The sequence below is a fragment of the Trachurus japonicus genome, chromosome 1 (genome assembly GCF_045865225.1).
Source record: "Trachurus japonicus isolate A0001 chromosome 1, Traja_1.0".
In the NCBI taxonomy this organism is placed as follows: domain Eukaryota; kingdom Metazoa; phylum Chordata; class Actinopteri; order Carangiformes; family Carangidae; genus Trachurus; species Trachurus japonicus.
Window position 1 is genome coordinate 13,085,621 of NC_140907.1, and position 18,725 is coordinate 13,104,345.

An 18,725-nucleotide genomic window follows, 5' to 3' on the forward strand; every position below is an offset into this window, starting at 1 on the left:
ATAGTGACTTTCACAGGTAAAACAGGTGCAACAGGTCGGAAAAACACGAGTTACGGGTTACCTGGAACGCTACAAAGTCGTAAGTCGTGACTTGAAGCTGTAACTTACGGTTTCAAAAGCCTGCCTGGAACGCAGCATTAGCCCAAACGACCGGATCGCTTACTTCTGCTTTAAGGTGGAGCAGGTGGGGGAAGTGCACTCATGTTAATTGGTATGTTTTTATACTTCCATGTGTCAATACATCACACTCAGCATGTGGCAGCCTGGACAAACAATCCACACTGAAATCTTAATCAGTCCAGCCCCTTTCACAACTTTCTTTCATTCTGAACAATTGCACTGCCATAATGACTTCCAAAGGAGCAACATTTCCTGACCTCATCGACATTGGTGGGTTCAACCTTTGACCTCTGACTACCACACTGGAGCTGTAAGTATAGGTGTGTGTCCTCTGAGGAGGGCTCCGGCTCTTCAAATATCTTCCAAGGGAAATAACCTCATCCTCTGGACTAATGATGTGGACACAACCTGAACCACTAAGCCTTATTGACTGTAATCACAGAGGACACACGGCTGCAGTCATTATGTCTTCGAAATCTTGTCTGCTGCCCAACTGCCGAGCTAAGGTGCTAACTGTAACATTGATTACAGTCAAAGGAGAGATTGATTACTCTTTCCAAAAGTTAATTTGTATTTTAAATCACAGTGCAGCCATCTAAAGCCGAAATTGACCTACACTGGCTTTTTTGTCTTTACAAGATTAAGAGGTGTTGATACAGCCAAGTCCGGTTTGTATACCAGTGAGATTTTGTTTGAACACTATGCATGGACTCTAATGTGTAAACCATGTGTGCAACAACATGTAATTCATCATTTGGTGGTGTAGTAACTGATGAGTATAGAATCAATTATGTAAATACGTACCTGATGAAAGAGAATGGAAGAAAGCATGACCTCAACTTTTTATAATTAGTCATGAGGAGCTTATTATGTCAAGCTACATTTAAAAACAGTCAATGACTTAAATTGAGAATTTAATTGGAGAGTGTTGTTGAAAGACACTTGTAATAATCAAAGAAAGCATTAAATTGCCGAACAGACACAGTGCTCCTAAAAGGATTTCGAGTCATACATCTTCCTGAGACAACTTTAAATGAAAACAACAGGTGGTCACTCAGAAGATTTTGTTTTTTCCGGCTGTTGCACAGCCTCGAAAAAATCTTGTGTGTTGTGTGTTCATGACAGACTTCTGGTGTGTGACAGCCTCATTTAACAACCAGAAGTTCAGTTTCAGCAACATTTAAAGTGGAGAAGTTCATACTGTATGTCCTATGTTCATGTTCATGTATCATGCACTGTACTGCCACATATGAAGTGAAATAGAAAAATAAATAGAGAGTGGACCCTATCTACAGTCTGTCTTATTTTTTTATCCTACACCCTACGGTATTTTGACATTTTGTTTTAGTTTTAGATAGTTGTTTTAGTTTTCCTTGATAGAGAACCATTGCTGTAAGGTCTAATGAGGTATAGGGCTTTACAAATAAACTTGACTTGCTTACGGATGAAATTTAGCAGCAGTGCTAAGTCCGGTGTAGTACTCAGTGTCCATGCACTGTCCCGTCTAAATAAACAAATAGACCAGCAATAAGAAGGAGAAGTAAGAACATCTGAAATATTCTTTTAGATTTTTTTCCCACTTGATCATATTGAAGTCTAATCATGATCTTAATAGCTAAATAATAAGAAGGAAACATTGCCCGTCAAACATATTATACAATTACAAAGCAAAACAAAATATTCACAGCCCTATGACCGAAGACACTTTGCATTCACAGGCTTGGTAATAATTGTATAAATTAAATATAGTGAAATCAATATTTGCGTCAATCGTTCATTATAATTACTGGGTAATTATCTTTATTGGCATTTGTTTTGTAAGGGAAGTAGGAATTGAATAAATAAAATAAAGTAATGCCTTACTTATTAAATCAGAGAGTGTCATTAGCCCTGAATATTTCTGAAATGTAACTTTGATTTGTTTTTCTTCTTGGTAGACCAGAAGAGACTATTTTCCATGTATTGGCTGAGGAGCTGGGCTCCTCCTGTCATGATTAAGGAGTTCAAGTTCAAGTTATAACCACAGGTTAAGTCCTGTGACATTTGCTTGTTTACTGGATGAGCCGCATTTCTGCAGATATTCTATGATAATTGGATACATCACACAACGCCATGAGGATCTCTCTCTGTCTCTCTCTCTTTTTTTTTTCTTTTTCTTTTTTTACATCTTAGCAGATGAAAAGGGTTAAGCTGCAGCTGCTGCTCGCTAAATCCAGTCTTAGCACAGTGACAGATGTCATCCTAATGGATGCCTGTGGTTCCTGGATCGACAATATGGCAGCAATATCAACAGGGAGCAAGGAATCAAGCCCCCTGCTTGGAGAAATGTCAGCCATTTTGAATTTTCAAAAAGAACTTGGTAGGAGAGAGAGAGAGTTTCCTGTGGAGAGGGGATCTCTCTGCGCCAGGCATTCCCATTTGTTCTGGCGCCTGAGATAATGGAAAACTTACATTAATGCTAATGAAACAGCGAATTAAATGAATAAATGAATGAACAAATAAAATTACTATCTTTGCTCTCGCCATTGATCATTGATGATAATTCGTGAAAATAACAGTGGCATTATTCTAGTCTGACCCTCTCCCACATCAGTAGAAATGTGCACAAACCATTACGACAAGATCCAAGTGCTACAAGAGGTGATGCATGATTTACAACCTCATCTAAAATATCTCTGAGAAGCTTTAATGACTAAAATTGCAGCCAAGAAACTTCTTTTCCAAACAAAATAAACCATTGCTGGCTATTAATGCTTTGTTATGGCTATGGGTGCATCAGGTTTAGGATAAAGATAGCTGAAGCATGAGCTGCTGTGTCATCTACTGTTTGTCACACCAACAGATCAGGTTACAAAGACAGAACCTGTCGAGACCCCAAAGTGTTATTTTATCTGTCCTGCACAGCGTGGTGCCGATGCTAACAAGCATGTTGGCTAGTGGTGGGACTGTGTAGAGAGGAGGCCCTGCCTTTTTCCTGGAGGAGATAGCCTACAGTATTTCACCCGGACCCAATAGGAGGGACAGGGAGTGTGAGAGGAGGGGCACAGCTTTCTCAAGGATGAAAATATCAGCGAGGTTCCACAGCATTCAAATTCACAGGGCTTAACAGCCTGGGTGATGGACAGAGGAGAGGGGTGAAGAAAAATCACCCAAATTCATAAGTGGAGCTGAGAAACAAGGTCATCAGACCAGTATGGCGAAACAAAGATACATCACACACGCAGAATTCTAGTCTGTTCTAATTCAAGGCTTCCCCTTCTCCCGCTCAGTGACTTGAATGACAACTATAGCTGCAGCGACAACACGCCCTCTTATGGCTCTGTATGTTGAAACACACAGGGAAACCACCATGACACTGATTCACAAAACAACAACTAAATAAAACCTCTGCTGCTAAAAATATTCAACTGGGAGACAAATCATGAAGCTGATGGTGGCCAGTCAAGCGTGTGCAATCCCAATGGTGAGTAATTAGAACTCTGACTGCCCTTCCATACAATATATAACATTTACTCTGCTCCGGCTCTTGTTTGGAGACAACGAGACAAGCTTTCCAGAGTCTGGGTGAGCATTTGGGAGCCTGTGGGTTCAGTCAAGCAGTAAGTTGGCTGATGCAGATTCCTTTTAACACCCTGTGGTTGTTTGACCGTCTGCCATGAAGTTTCATAGCAGATCCCATCAAGTCCGCATCATAAACTAAATACTTTGTCCATGAGGAAAAGCTGTGTTGCCTCATTCCGCTGATTCATATTCATTCAGCTCATATTTTATGTCAAGCTCCAAAGTGACGTGTACTGTAATTATAAAGCGCAGTTTTACACAAACTTCTCTTTAATCCCAATCTAACACAAATTATAGAATTACTTTGAAGGTATAAAGGAATTTAAAAACTTTTTCTTAAATCAGAAGTAAGCGATCCGGTCGTTTTGGCTAACTTTTTGTCAGCCGATGGAGTTAGCAGTCCCCGCCCTCGTCATGGATCTATTGGTCCTCGTCCCTGCGTCACCACATTCACGCGCATCCCTTGGCTGCACACAGCCCTTCATGCCGTTCTCTCTCCTCATTGGATAAAGGTTGTAGGATACAAGGAAGTATACAAACGTTTTCTCCTCGGCTTACAGCAGAGCAGAGTGACTGACAGACCCGTGTTTTGGACCAAACACTCTATGTAAGTGATTGCTGTCAGAAGATATAACTATTTATGACTTATATTAACACAAACATTCCGCTTACTTCTGCTTTAAGGGTTTTGGATCAACCACCCAACCAGTCAATAAAATAATTGTATCCGCATACAAATGTATCCATTTTTTGCCATAAAAGTTATTTTTTTTTTCAATATCATGCAATGGTAGAAGTGTGAGAAAATTAAAGCAGCTTTGCAGCAATGGTCGGGGCCAGACAATTTTGGACAAATTTAGACAATTCTGAGTAAGAGACAAAATAGGCAGACAACAAGAACATCAACTCATTGAGCTAATGGGCTCTATGCACAGCTCCACCACTCCCTGAATTTAAGGCAGGTCCTTCATTTCCTGTCCATGAGCCCATTGGCTGGAACCTGGTGCATGGCCTCACAAATGGACACAGGTAGTCACCAGCCAGGCAGCAGTTGTCAAGGCAGATTTCAAAAATTGTCAAAATGTCAAAAAGATTATTTCACAAATCACACAGGCACTCTCAAAAGCTCTTGGGTTCACTTGGGAATTACATGTTCCATACCATCCACAAAGTTCAGGTCAAGTAGAAAGAATTAACTCGACCATCAAATAAAGACTGACAATAACAATGATGGCAACGGGCTTGAAATGGCCTGACGCACTGCCATTGGTGTTAGAAATGCACCATATGCAACAACAGGACTAAGTCTACACAAAGTATTGATGGGCAGACCCATGTCCACCGGTGTAAGTCCTCCTTTAACACAAAGCAAAACCACTCTGATTTGGACAAATAAGTACATGTCTGACTATATAAACAAACTAACTGAAATCTTAAAGAAATATCACTTGCAGGTGCAGACAGACTCCCGAGACCTTCAGATGAGCCCATTCACTCTTTCGGATAATGAAATCTCTGGAAAAGGTGTCTCTGTCTCCTAGGCGCAGGGTCCATATCAGGTGTTGCTGTGGACATAAACAGCTCTGAAAGTTGAGGGCAAACCAGAACGGGTGCATGCGGCAAGGTACAGATTCTCCCCGAGGGCCGAGGTCGAGGAGGCGGCTCGCTATGGCTCATGATCGGAGGAGCACTTGTCTTTGTTCTCCTCTGGGGATCTCTTTTGCCCTGGTTACAGATGGAGAACCATCAGAGTAAGGTGAAACGTGAACTCCAACGACATTGATTTTGAGGCTGACTGGGAGGGAGAGCAGAGAGATCCTGCGGAGCGAGGCAGTGATCTCTTGTGGTGAGAATGAACTGATGAACCCGCCAGAATTTCACATTAACATGAGTTTGAATTGTTATTGTTGTTTGAAATCATCTCATTGTAATCTGCTGGCGAGGCCAAGTGTCCTCATCACTCATTGGGGGTAATAAATCAATGATACATATAACTGCTTGACATATGAGGAGAACAGTCGACGATCAAAGAGATGGATCACATGCCACCATGCATCACATGTGCTAGTAACGTCTCCATGGTGGTGGCCCTCTTACTGTGCAGTTAGCACATGGGTTGAAGATCATTCCTGTGAGTAGGCTCATGTGGCTGTGATTTCCACCGTGAGCCCTTCTAACACTCAGGTGTTTCAGGGGTTCTTTACCCCATTCAGGGTTTGCCTCTAGCGATCCTTGTTGATGGGAAGATGGGATTCATGGGTCACATGTTAGATAAGCTGACATGCTACAGTATATGAGAGGGGTGTGACTATTACATCAGTCACCTGTGTGTTGTTCTTTAATTGTGTCTTCATTTTACAACATCATTTTTATCACCATTGATGCATGTATTTGTTTAATTGTTTATTATATTTTAATGATTTACATTTAACATTTGATCTCATTGATGCTCTTGTATTGCATGATGTTCTTTGGTTCTGACAGCTTGACATTAACTCACCTTAAGGTGCTAAAATATATAGGCTATTGATCTTATGATCAATGAGAGGGGATTGTTTGGGAGGAATTTCACTGCTCTGTGCAGTTAATGGTCAAACCCTTTGTGTTATAGTGGAGAGCTATGAATTAGAGGACTTTCTGTTTGATTACTATTGGAGAGAGTTACCTGCCCTACTTTCTCTCTGTAGAACATGGCAAGGCCATGGTCCCTCTTTGGCCTCTTAGTGGAGAAGAGAACACGGACCAAGTTGAAAACAGTCTTCTCTACGAAAACCACCAATTCCACAATACATTTAAGGAGCTCAAAAGCTCATTCAGTGGGCAGTTAGTTCTACTGAACGACTCAGACGCTCCTTTGTTCCTGCAGCAGTCAGATTTTTTAACAGCAATCACTGGCAGTTGTTTGTTGTTGTTTTTTTTTACCTTCTGGAGGTGTATATTTATTTATTTATTTATCTTTGCCTGTATCAATTTAATTCACTTGTTTTGAGTACTCTGTCGTATTAAGTATCCAATCATGTTGATACAGCTGTTTTTGTGCAATGGTATGGAATTGTTTGTATTGTTTGATAAGTGGATGTATGTGTTTTTATTGGGTGGAAAAGCAGTTTCCCTTTGGGGATCAATAAAGTTTTCTATCCTGTCCTATCTTGGTGGTTTGCAGACACAACTGTAGAGTTAGATGATAACGGTCACCGTCACTGAATAACACTATTGTTGCTCACCCATCTCCTAGCTGGTGTGAATCTTTATCGTAATGTTTATGCCCAATAGCCAATAGGATGTTAGTGCATCCCCCCTTTGCAGGCTCTGTCCACCTTTCTAGTAGAAGAATCTGAGCTTTGCTGTTTGGCCCTCAGAGTCAGAATTGAGGTGGCATCACACACTTATGTTGTGTTGACAACTCTTCTGTTCTCCTTGATCAAGTAAATAAACTCCTTCAGCATAAAACATCCAGGACTCTGGTACTTTTTAAGATTTCCGAAGAAGAAGAAGAAGACTGAGGAAACAATAGGTTCCCGGCAGCTTACGCTGCCTGGCCCCTAATAAGCACATCATGACACAGAATTATTTCTGCTTGTAAATTCCTTAAAAATTATAATTTCCAAACACAGGGTATGTAGCAGTATGAGTACATAAATACTTTCAATATGAGTTCTGCCCTGAATATATGTGTATTTTCTTGATCCAAAAAATCTGCTCCAGACAAAAACCCTCTGAACACAAAGGCAGTAAATGCAGAAACAGGAGGCATATTAATTAACAGCAACGCTTACAGTGTGACTTCACCTCTGTTTTTACACACCACGCTGTAACAGTCTGTCTGATCTAGGTATGGAAATCATTTGTTCAATGTATCTTCCCTGAGCAAATGGAGAGCAAACTACACAGACAATCTGACAATCTGTACACATTATGTTTATACTGATACATCACACAGCATACTGGAATGTACTGACATGACCGTGTGCCTTGACACTGTTGTTATATACTGTATATCTACAGAAATCCATATTCATAGTGCGTTATAGTGTGGCAGTGTTTCAGAGCCGTAACACACGCTTCACATCCTGTAACATAGATTTATCACATGACTCACATACAAGCTTGAGAGAGGTTACCGATATACAGTAAAAGTATTTAAATGGCAGTTGAGAAGGCTTAAGACTATCAAAAGTGTACAGATTAAGTTAGCACCAGTTGTGTTAAGTTACAAACAAGTACAATACAACAATACTCTCATTACAAACAATCACATAAATCACTTCATTTTAGCAAATCATTTTGGAGACAAGCATTTCTCTTTGTCTCAGAATACAAGATATACGTTCATTTTCAAAACACTACACAGCTACTTTGGAGGAAAAACATAATTGCCTGAAGCTCAACTTTCAAAATTATTATTATAATGAGCATCACGTTTATCAAAGGTTCCTCCTTTTTCCATTTCATCAAGTCTTAAAGAAGCTATTTGTATGTGTTGCTATTGCTACATGGTCAGCATTAGCAGCTGTTCGCTTACCACTTTTGAGGAAACATTATAAGTTTAGTGTATAACTAACTTTTGCTCACCACTCCAGCTCTGTTTCTATCACTATCTCCATCTTTCCTCCGTCTCAAGTTAGCGTGCTAGCCCCAGCCCAGCCCGCCTGTCTTGCCATTTTCTGATACTGAGTCACTTTAGCCTCGCATTATAAATGCAATGATGGCTGAAGATCTTGGTAAGACAGCTGTTTATGCCAACACTGGCTATGTAGAATTAGTAAAACCTAAGTCTTCCAGACCTAGTAGCCTACAATATTTTCAGCCTTTCTGTAGAGTAGCAGTCACGTACTAAGAGTTGGTATCGCATTTCAAAATCAGTCCACATATTGCTACAAAATGGCTGCATCCACAATTTAAACAAGACATTGAGTCATATCATAAAAAAGTTTTTTGATATTAGTTTACTTCTTCCTCCAAATGAAACACTGATTGGCACTATTCTGTCACAGAGGGACACAAGGAAAACAATTTTGAGCTCTGACCTTTCAGCATTGCTGCTGCCTGAGCAGCCCCAGGGAGGAATTGTTCTTCCTCATCAGCAGTACAACATCTAGTATGCTCCATCAAGCTTATTGTTTTACACAGCGATACGCTTCTGACCTCATACCGGCGTGGTCCTCCTGTTTACTCCATCTTTCAGATCTTTCTGGAAGCAGTTGTGGACTTGTAAAAACCCAGAGTCCCTCTCAGGACTGTAGGGCCCTGCAGTGCCACTTCCACCTTTCAGAGGGTCCCTACTGAGGGAGTACAGAGATATATCCCCCATCGGCAACCCCATTGACAAAGCTCCTGCTCCCCCGCCACCGCCTCCACCGAGCTTCATCCCCACCGGGGAGGGCTCACGGGATGGATCGGTCGACCTTGAGCTGGAGCGTGAGCGCCTTCGTCTGTGACGGTAACTTGGTATGCGGGAGTAAGGTGAAGAGGAGTGAATGGTTTTGATGAAGTCGTGTCTGGCTCTGAAGCGTGTCTCTTTGTTTTTCTCGATATATATGTTGACTGCAAGAACGCCCACCGACTCGGCCACGATGAAGGAGAGAGCGCCAAAGTAGAAGGACCATCCATAGTTGTACTGGTTCTTCTTGTCCTCATCCTTCTTGTCACTGGGATCGCCGGCATTGCTGGAGATGTAGACGATGATGCCAATGATGTTGCTCAGACCTGAAGACAGGACGGATGAGAGAGGTCAAAGTGAAGGGGGAAAGTTAAAAGGAAAGATGAATGAAAAGCACAGAGCTTTGATGTAAAATGCCTAAAAAGTGTGATGAATAAACCCTACAGATTATATACCATGTGCAATTTCCCACTGTTATTTGTTGCTGATTCAGGTTAGGTTCACACACCTATAACTATCACATTCAAAACCTGAAACCCGGCTTTACAAGTTCGATCTCTTGTGTAAAATCCTCTTGATGAAGAAGGAGGTTTTATGTAAATGCAGCTTTAATATTCACACCTATCACTGAGATTTTAATCTTTTGACATTCCTCTTTGCACATGCAGAAAGAAGTATTTGTCACTTCCAGACAGATGCATAATGGATTGAAGAGGAAGGAAAGAAGCTTTGGGACATATGCTGTTATGCTGTCATTCAAAAACAGCAAAATATGCCAAAGAGAAAAACACATTTCGTATTTTCTTTTGAAATACAGGATATGTTACTTTTAAAAGAAGAGGCAAAACTTGATTTGCCACACTGACACTTAAGGGAAACCCTCCTTTATTGTGTCTGTCTTCCACTGCGAGCCAATATCCTTTCTGTCTGTCTGCAACGCTGTTTATACTCTGTTTGTTCTCAGTCTCGTCCTACCTGCAGCCACAAACAGGATGCCAGCACTGAGCAGGATGTTGTTCTTGTTGTTATAGATGCGGCCCATCCCGACACACAGGCCACCCAGCATCAGTAGGATGGTGCTGAGAATGGGGAATAAGCTTGATGCACGCACAATACCTGTTCATGAGAGACACAAGGTGAGAGTGTGACTGTCGATTTACAAAAACTCATTCATTCCCACAGCCATAAACATTCTAAACAAAAACTGAACAATTTAAGTGCACCACACCACTGATCACCACTTTAAGCACTTAAATTAACATGCAGTATGCTTGTGTTTTCCCCGTCCTTTTAGTATGAGCACCTGATTTCGTTTTATTTCTTTTATCGTGTCTGTCTTCTTTTAATGTGTTTTGAGCCACGTCAAAGATAACTTTCTGTGATAAACAGACAATACATTTTCGTATCTAATCTAATCTAATCTAATCTAAACGGGACTAGATAAGATTTTGCTTCTCCCGCTTTCCCTTTCGGCCATGTGAATTGTAAGATGAAGTGTGATGATGATGATTTAATTGACATGCCTGAAATAAACAAATTGATTGATTGATTGATTGATTGATTGATTGATTGATTGATTGATTGATTGATTGATTGATTGATTGATTGATTGATTGATTGATTGATAATTACAATGTATGGCAGGCCTGGCTGACACATGTACTTTCGTAGGTTTGAGAAGGGGGGCTGCCATATTGTGTAATGTTCTGATTGGTTGCCTGGCTACCTGTCCGCTTAAGTCTGACGTGAGCGGAAGGAGCAAGGGATGCTGGGAAAACGCCAAAGAGGACACGAGGCAGCTGTCCCGGGGAGCTGACGGAAGAATCCCCTTCACCGCAAGATTGATTTATCGTTTAGTTATTGTCTCATCAAAACACAAATGAACTGACAAAGCCATGACCGCGTGACGACGGACGGAGGTCGATGCACGCAGGACGCCGAGCTGGTGCCGGCCCGGTGCCACTGCAGCAGGACGCCGGTCTGCTAAGAGGGATTCGCCGACCAAGCTACAGGTGATGACCGTGAAGCAACCGGTGAGTCAAACATTGGGCGATATGGCAGCAAATTCCCACCAGACTCCAGGGTTTTAGTAATAGAAATATGTGCACCTGTGTCAGCCCTGAAGCCTAGACTTGTTAGAGCCTTAATTGTGAAACTTAACTTGCCAGGGTGGCACGTAGTCGCGACACTCTGCCATATGTATAGAAATAGAGGGGTGTCAGGGAAAGAAAAGCCAAGACTGCCTCAGATTTAACAGATGAATGCTTGGGCAGATACCACAGCCTAATTAGCAGACGTTTCTGCCTTTCCATGACACTAAGCAAAGGGACTGCAGGATTTAATTTCCATGAGCTTCATTCATCAATATAGACAACAGCAAAGATGGGAACAGTTGTGTGGGGGGACAGGGCATCAGAGTGGAAACCAAATGCGATATGCCAAGTGAAGCTGATATGAAACCTCGAGCATAAATTGATGGATTCATTAGTAGCTGAGGCCAAACAGAACAGTGCAGACAATTTTTCAGTGCAGGTGTTCAGAGTGGTACCCAACTCTGATGTCTTATTAAATTCCCTTTGTCAAATGTGAGATGTACGCTTACATGGGAAAAGTCGTGTTTAAGACAAGCCTCTTACTCATCAGCACAAACACACTTCATCATCTCCGTCGCTCCAATTACTGTACTGTCATGACATCAGGCTTTTATGAGGAGGGGAAGGATGTCATGACACATTAATTGTCCTTGTGATAACTCCATCACTACACACACAAAAAAAGGAGAGCAGAGACGGGTTAAGGGTTGAAGCGTTTGAAGATGTAGAGTTGCAGTGACTTACGTAAGATGTACTCAGAGCTGTCAGTATCGTAGTCATTATCCTCTGGAAAATGATTGATCCGAAAACAGCTTCCTTTGTTGATACCTGTGGAGAAGCAAAGAGCACACTGACTATAAATGTGACTGATGGCCATATGAAGGGAAGAAATGATGGCAGTTAAAGGCAAACATTGTGTCTTTATAATAGAGCTTGACACAAGAAGCTCTAATGAAGACAGGTATAAAAGAAATTGCATGCTGACCATCCACTGACTCCACATGCAATTTAATGACCCTGAGACAAATAAGTTGTAGAAAAGTTTTTTTTTGTGAAGAACATATTAACTAGTGCTGAACTGTCCTATTTTCACCTCTAACCATGTCAGAAACCATTTGAGGATAGGCTGCTGTGGATCTGAGGTTCTGAAGTTCTCGAGCCCTCAGGCACCTTCTATTCAAAGACCCAGTCTCCTCACAGAGAAAATCTTCCCTCCACTTTTAAGAGAATAAAACATTGGGGCATTATGAATATTGAAAGGTTAGACTTTGAATTAAGTGTCTGATGTGTGATTTTGCTGCTGCTTCCTGTCATTTCTGTCTTTGGTATTGTATTAGTTGTTCTGTGACTATACGCTCGACACCCAAACCTGACACCTGTGGATGTATCAAATTACATGGGAGGTATCCGGAGGAAACCAATAAGGTTTAACAGAACCTGATTTTTCACATTCACTGTGCAAAAAATGTTAAAAGAAAAAAAAAAGTAAGGAATTCTTATTTTTCTTGTAACAGGAACAAAATCTCAATAACCATGTACAATTTCCATCGTGTGGGTGCTAAGGGGTCAGACTCCCACCGATTTTTCAGAGCTTAAAACTATTGTACAAATAACATATTATTCAGTCTAAACCATACTGTCAAAGCAAATTGTGTAAAATCCAAAGTGCTAATTTAAAACAAAGGAAAAAAAATCAGAAGATTAGAAAGTGCAGTATGTTCTTGAAGTTTGTTTTGTAGTGTTTATAGCTCAAATAAATCAAATTAAATAAGAATTAAAATATTCTTCTAATTTTACAGTTGATTGTATGAATGGTTTTGAATCCAGTCATTGTGGAAGGTCAAGTGTCACATTACAAACAGTTCAACGCTCCATTTTACAGCCTTTAGACCGCCAGCTCACCAGATTGTGTTGTTTGAGAGGTGGAGTTTTTGACCATGTCTGGCACTATGGCAGCGCTAATGTAGAATAAAGTGCCAGGAAAGGTGTGGGAGAAGACTGCAGGCCAGCAAGCAAACATGGATTTTGAAATGTTCAACAGGATTTATAGTCTTTTAAGAATTCACATAATGGCAGTGGTGGATGGAGAGAGAAGATCCTTTGTACCTACAGCCATCAGGCTTTTTAATTCTTCCGCTAATGGCAGATGAGCTGACAGACAAATGAATTCCCCCTTTGGGATAATAAAGTTATTATATTCCATTCTATAATGTGTTTTGGGAACATCAATGAATGAAAACATAACATTGCCTGTACTGTGCTGGATAGAAATGATCTGTCTGTGACTCACTTCTGCCCTCTCCTAAATGTGCAGCTGTAAATATAAGACAATGACACTCCAGTGGTGTAGGTGTGGCTGAACTCAACTGTGGCTACAAAATAAGTGTGAGCAGGGTCTCCATCTCTGTACATTTGCAGGGCATCGGCAGACAATCATCTAGTTGAATTTGCTCTGGGGTGGAGTTATGGTGGTGGTGGGATGGAGGTAAGAAATACATTAACCTTGTTTGTCAGGCCATAAGGACACACATAATGCGTTTAGGTGGAGGCTGAGTGGAAATTATTCAACAGTTGTTGTTTTTTTAACTCAACATCAGCACAAACTTTCTATGTGCCATTTGTTTGCAATCTTCTATGGTTATTGTCTGTGACTATAAGAGCCCAGACTCAGTTTATCTTCACTGACTCCACTCTCTCAACCTCGCCCTTTCAGTCTCTTTCAACTCACATCCTGAGCACACTCTAACCACTATCATGTCTCAATTACCCACTTCTCTCCAATCTGCTGTTCTGAAATGTTTCCCTCTTCAGCCCCCTCTCAGTTTCCTTTTTGATTTTTTTTTTTAACGTACCAAGCACACTCTTTGGATCAATATAGAAGCAGAATATATTCAATACACTGTGTGTGTGAGCGTATGAATTTCAGACTAGTGTTTCAGAGTAATTGGATTTTTTCACGATTGTGTCATCCAAGAGATATAGGAATAGCAGTGAAAGGTGTAGGGTAAAGGGAATGGAATGAGGAAAGAAGAAAAAAAAAACGTTAAAAGGATCAAACAAAGAGGCAGGATGTTGGAGCAACATTATTATATCAATAAACAACACACAGAAGGCCAGTGAGTTAATAATCCAAGGAACGACGCTGAGAAAGATAGAGAGGGGAGAGAGGAAGAGAGTGAGCTCAGTAGGGGAGGTATCTCCCCAGAGCCCATCTGTCTGAGAGACCGGAGCCCATCTTTTATTACTCAGCATAGCTTCACCATGGCAACCTCCCCCCGGCAACCCAGAATCACATTTCTAGCTCCGCTTCTCAGAGGACGCCTTTGACATCTTACTAATGCATTCACCAGGCTTACACACACAGACAGACAGACACACACATTCAGATGCTCCACAGAAACATGTGACACACACACACACACACACACACACACACACGAACAAAGCCACAGAAAAGCTCATCCACTCAAATTGACTGAAAAACACTTGGTGAGATGATGGCTCGGGGCAAGTCAGCAGGATTTGTCCCTCTCAAGTTGTACCATTGTGAAAGACGTCACATCTTTTAGTGTCACTCTAACGTGTTCACCAATCAGGGGTGTGTTCCTTAAGTGAGAGCTCTTGTTGTATTTCAGCATGACTGGCTGCAGAACAATATTTCACTTTGTTTCCTTTAAAAGCTCATTGCCACCAACGCTCGCCCGAGGTGAACCTGCACGTCCCTCAAGAGGACAACACTCAAGCAGACGTCTGTTTGGCACATAAAGACGAGCCAGATTTCTTCAACAAGGTTAACCGTCTGGTCTGTCCCCGGGCTTAACCATTATTTATGTCCCTCATTTGACCTAATACAACTGGTTAGGCTCCTTATTTTTCTTTGTTCCTAGAAGAGCTTATCTCTCAACTGGGAAATGAAATGAGCGGACGGTTAAATGAAGTTAAAGCTTTGATCCTTTCTTTTTCATTACTTTTTCAAATCAACCACAAAGGGGTAGATGAGAACTGAAAGAATAATTTTAAATTTTGACATGTGAAAAAATGAATTAAGCAAAAGAGGGAGCGACTCTAGATTAGAGTTCGTATCCTGGAGTTGTCCATGTTTGAAGTCAGTGCAGTTTTGAGAGTGAGCCTTTGATTGGTCGTCATTAAAGCCAAAGTCTTGGGAAGTCTTTTGGCTCAGCTAAAATAAGGTAGTTGGTAGCTACATGCAGGTTTGCTGACAGAGCCAACAGTGTGGCACAAGTGGTGGTGTTGTGTGTGTGTGCGTGTGTGAGTGAGTGAGTGAGTGAGAAGGAAAAAGTGTGTTGCTTTTAGTTTCAGCTCAACACCCTTCCCTTGGAGCAGGGAAGGAGAAGATGGTGGAAAAGACGACAGATGTGTAAGATCAGCGATCACTCCATCACTCCTGCTGATGGTACTCTCTGGGGTTTGAAGTGAGGCAGAGGGAATGTGTCTTTTGATCACCTTTGGAAATCCATAAATAGCAATGCACTTTTTTAAAGTATAAAAATCCAGTAATTCCTGTTAACAGCACAGAGCTAAAGTTTGTGGAAAAGAAAGTGTCTACCTATGCAACACATCTGCATACAGATGTTTTGGGCACGCCTCCTTGGACCTCCCCACGCACAACACAGTCTTTCTGATTCTGTGGAATGATGTTACGGTGTAAAACATGAATGAGCATGAAGTTCTGCAGACAATGGTGTGGAGGAGGTTTGAACTAAAATTCGCAGAGCCCTTCGGTCAATTTGTTTGAGTCAGTGAGTGACTATTCCTAGCTTCCTGCTTGTTACAATTTCTGCACCTGAAGCTGGAGATTAGATTAGATGCAACTTTATTGATCCCGAAGGAAATTACGAGTTGGTCAGCTGCTCATTCACACAATAAAAAACACACAATAATCAATATTAATAATTAATAATACATAGATAAATAAAACAAGTTTAAAAAATCCAAGTTATACCAGCTCAAAGTGCTCTAGTGCACCATAAAGTTAGTTAATTCATCCTTTGTCGGTTAGTTAGTTAAAGGAAACGAGCATCATCCAGAGTGGAGATTTCAGCACCAGCGGCAGAGGACAGCTCCACTGGAGGACGTCACTGGCGACCACCTTCTCTGATCAACTGATTGATTTCATTCATTTGGCCTCTCTCTCTCCAGAGAAGCAGTCGCACGCTCCATGATGTAATATTTAAACAACACCAAGCTGTTCACCCAGTGTCACAAGCCAGGTCTTCACGAGTGTTAGTTGAGCATCATATCTTGGCAGATCATGAGCAATGTGTCTGTTGCTCAAACACTCTCCAAAACTTTTTTCAGTCTATGCAATTTTATGGAACAAGTTGCCAAGCAACCGTTTTACGTTAATGAGAAAATACGGACGAACCAAAATAAATAAAGTACTGCTTGTTTTAAACGATCAATGGTCATTATGTTTCTATGCATGCCAGATATCAATTAAATCATTTACAAGGAAAACAGAGGCAAATGTGCCATTACGCGCGCGCGCACGCACCTAACCTACATGCACACAACAACGCCAATATACGCAACAAGGAGTGGTTTCCCTCCAATTTCTCTCTCGTCGTGTCATTGTAGTAAATGGTATCCATACATGTAGCAACAGAAATATGACTGACAAAATGTTCCCATTTCTTTGGCTGCCACAAAAACTGAGATTTTCTTTTCTTTCTTATACGGATAGTCCCTCTTTCTCCAGGTCCTGTTTCATCGCACTGACTTAACTTGTCGTGGCTATTTGAACAATCACACCGTGTACACTGCCCCCTTCTGCACTGTGAAACAAACAATCAGAAGGCGATCAGCTGCTGTGCCAGACAAATTGCGCATTAGCACTTCAAAAAAGTTTGTCAACTCACGGACACCGACTCACAAGACTTGGCTTTACCTTCGATACAGCAGATCCTCCACAGTCCAGAATGCGTCAGATCGCCTTTGACTTTCTTGGTTTGCATCTGGGTCTCGTCCGTGGTGACATTAGTGGCGTTGCAGATGTACGCACGGGAGTAGAGCCAGTAGTCGGTGCCGATGGCGATGGTCATGAGGCTGAAGGCGGCGAAGGCCCCCACGACGGCCAGTAAAGTCTGAACCCCTCGGTCACACCATGCCATCGCGTCTCATAATGTGTGGACTCTCCACAACAGCTTACGCACAGGGCGAGTAGCGCACGGTGCCCATGATTATGGTCAAATAAGACGCACTCACATCTCGCGGGTTTTCCCTCGATCCTTAAGTGCTTTAAAAAGAGCTTCTTTCCGTCCTAAACTTCAGTCGGAGTGCAATCCAAGTGACAGGGCTTGACAAGAGAACAGTTTCCCTTTCATTCCTCGGAGTTTTCAGGACACGTCTTCATCTTAAATCCTGCCACAGGTGGCTGAAAATCTGGTGACGCATTCCTGGAACAAGTGCGACTTAATGAGGAATAGGCTAAGAGAGAAGTCAGATACATTTGTGTCGAACACACATGACCGCGGCTTCCCGACACTTTTCTGTTCAATATTAAACTGCAGGGTTTGACTAAAAGCAGCACCATCCATCATCCAGACCACACCTTCCACGGGTTGTAGCCAAGCCAATGGGAACCGTCGGAGTGAAGAGCATCAATGGACCCACACAAACTCGCACAGTAATGTAAGAGTGCAGGAGAATTACAGTAAGCGCTCTCTGCGAGGAGATAGATGCATTTGCATTATAATGTACAGCCAAATAAAAACTACACACAAGTTACACACTCAGAACATATGCACCTAGACATGCGCGCAGTGCCAAACGTTTTGAAAAAAATCTCACACCAACAGAAAGATATTTATATAAATGAATGAAAATAAAAAACACCGTCACTGACAGCGGAGTTGAGATTAGGAAGATTTGATTTGTGGCTGGAATAGGCTAGCAGAAACTTTAAAGACCCTGAAAGCACTATTGATGAAATATTTCTTAAAGCATCCATCAACACAGCTTTGAACTTGGAACCTTGGTTTGTTTACAAAATCATCCCTGCTCATAAAAACAGTAGAGAAGTAATCACAAACTCAGCCTCCATGTTCTTAAATAAATATAAAGTCCCATAAAGTCTGCTCAGGGCCAGGCCTGTCACTTTAAGCCCTCAGCTGTTTACAGATCGGGTATTTTCTTTTTTTCAGTGGCGTAATCTTCTTTTTCTACACTGGAAAAGAGAAAGAGATACAACCAGAGATCGCCTGCAGTGTTTGGCCCTGGCAGCTGCTGTTTGCACCGTTTAATCTCTTTGAGTGGGGACCCCATCCTATGATCCCCAGCCCTGAATCACTTCCTGGTCCCTGCAAGGAGAGCAGAAAGACAGTGTCAGGGTCTGGGTGTGTGTTTGTCTCTGTGTCGAGAGGTGAGAATTAGCCTATAGTGAGGATGAAGGCAAGAGGATGGTGAGGATTAGGAGATAAAATGAGGAAGGATGGAGAGGAGGGTGGAGGAAAATGAAAATATGATAAAGTAGTAAGAAGGTGCTCGCTGGAGGAGCAGGGAGAGTGAGAATATGTTAACAAGCTCATGAGTTTCACATTCTGCATATTAAA

General features: G+C 41.7%; 1 protein-coding gene across 1 annotated transcript; it reads right to left on the bottom strand.

Annotated features, from left to right (window-relative positions):
• Nucleotides 1–7,221: 7,221 nt before the first annotated feature.
• On the bottom strand, nt 7,222–17,682 carry LOC146991482 (voltage-dependent calcium channel gamma-4 subunit-like). Its single transcript, XM_085773375.1, has 4 exons — nt 17,063–17,682; nt 11,899–11,982; nt 10,037–10,177; nt 7,222–9,387 (listed from the first exon to the last, which is right to left on the bottom strand). The coding sequence occupies exons 1-4, from the start codon at nt 17,283–17,285 to the stop codon at nt 8,828–8,830; spliced, it is 1,008 nt and encodes a 335-aa protein (XP_085629501.1). The 5' UTR covers nt 17,286–17,682; the 3' UTR covers nt 7,222–8,827.
• Between the last annotated feature and the right edge of the window lie 1,043 nt (nt 17,683–18,725).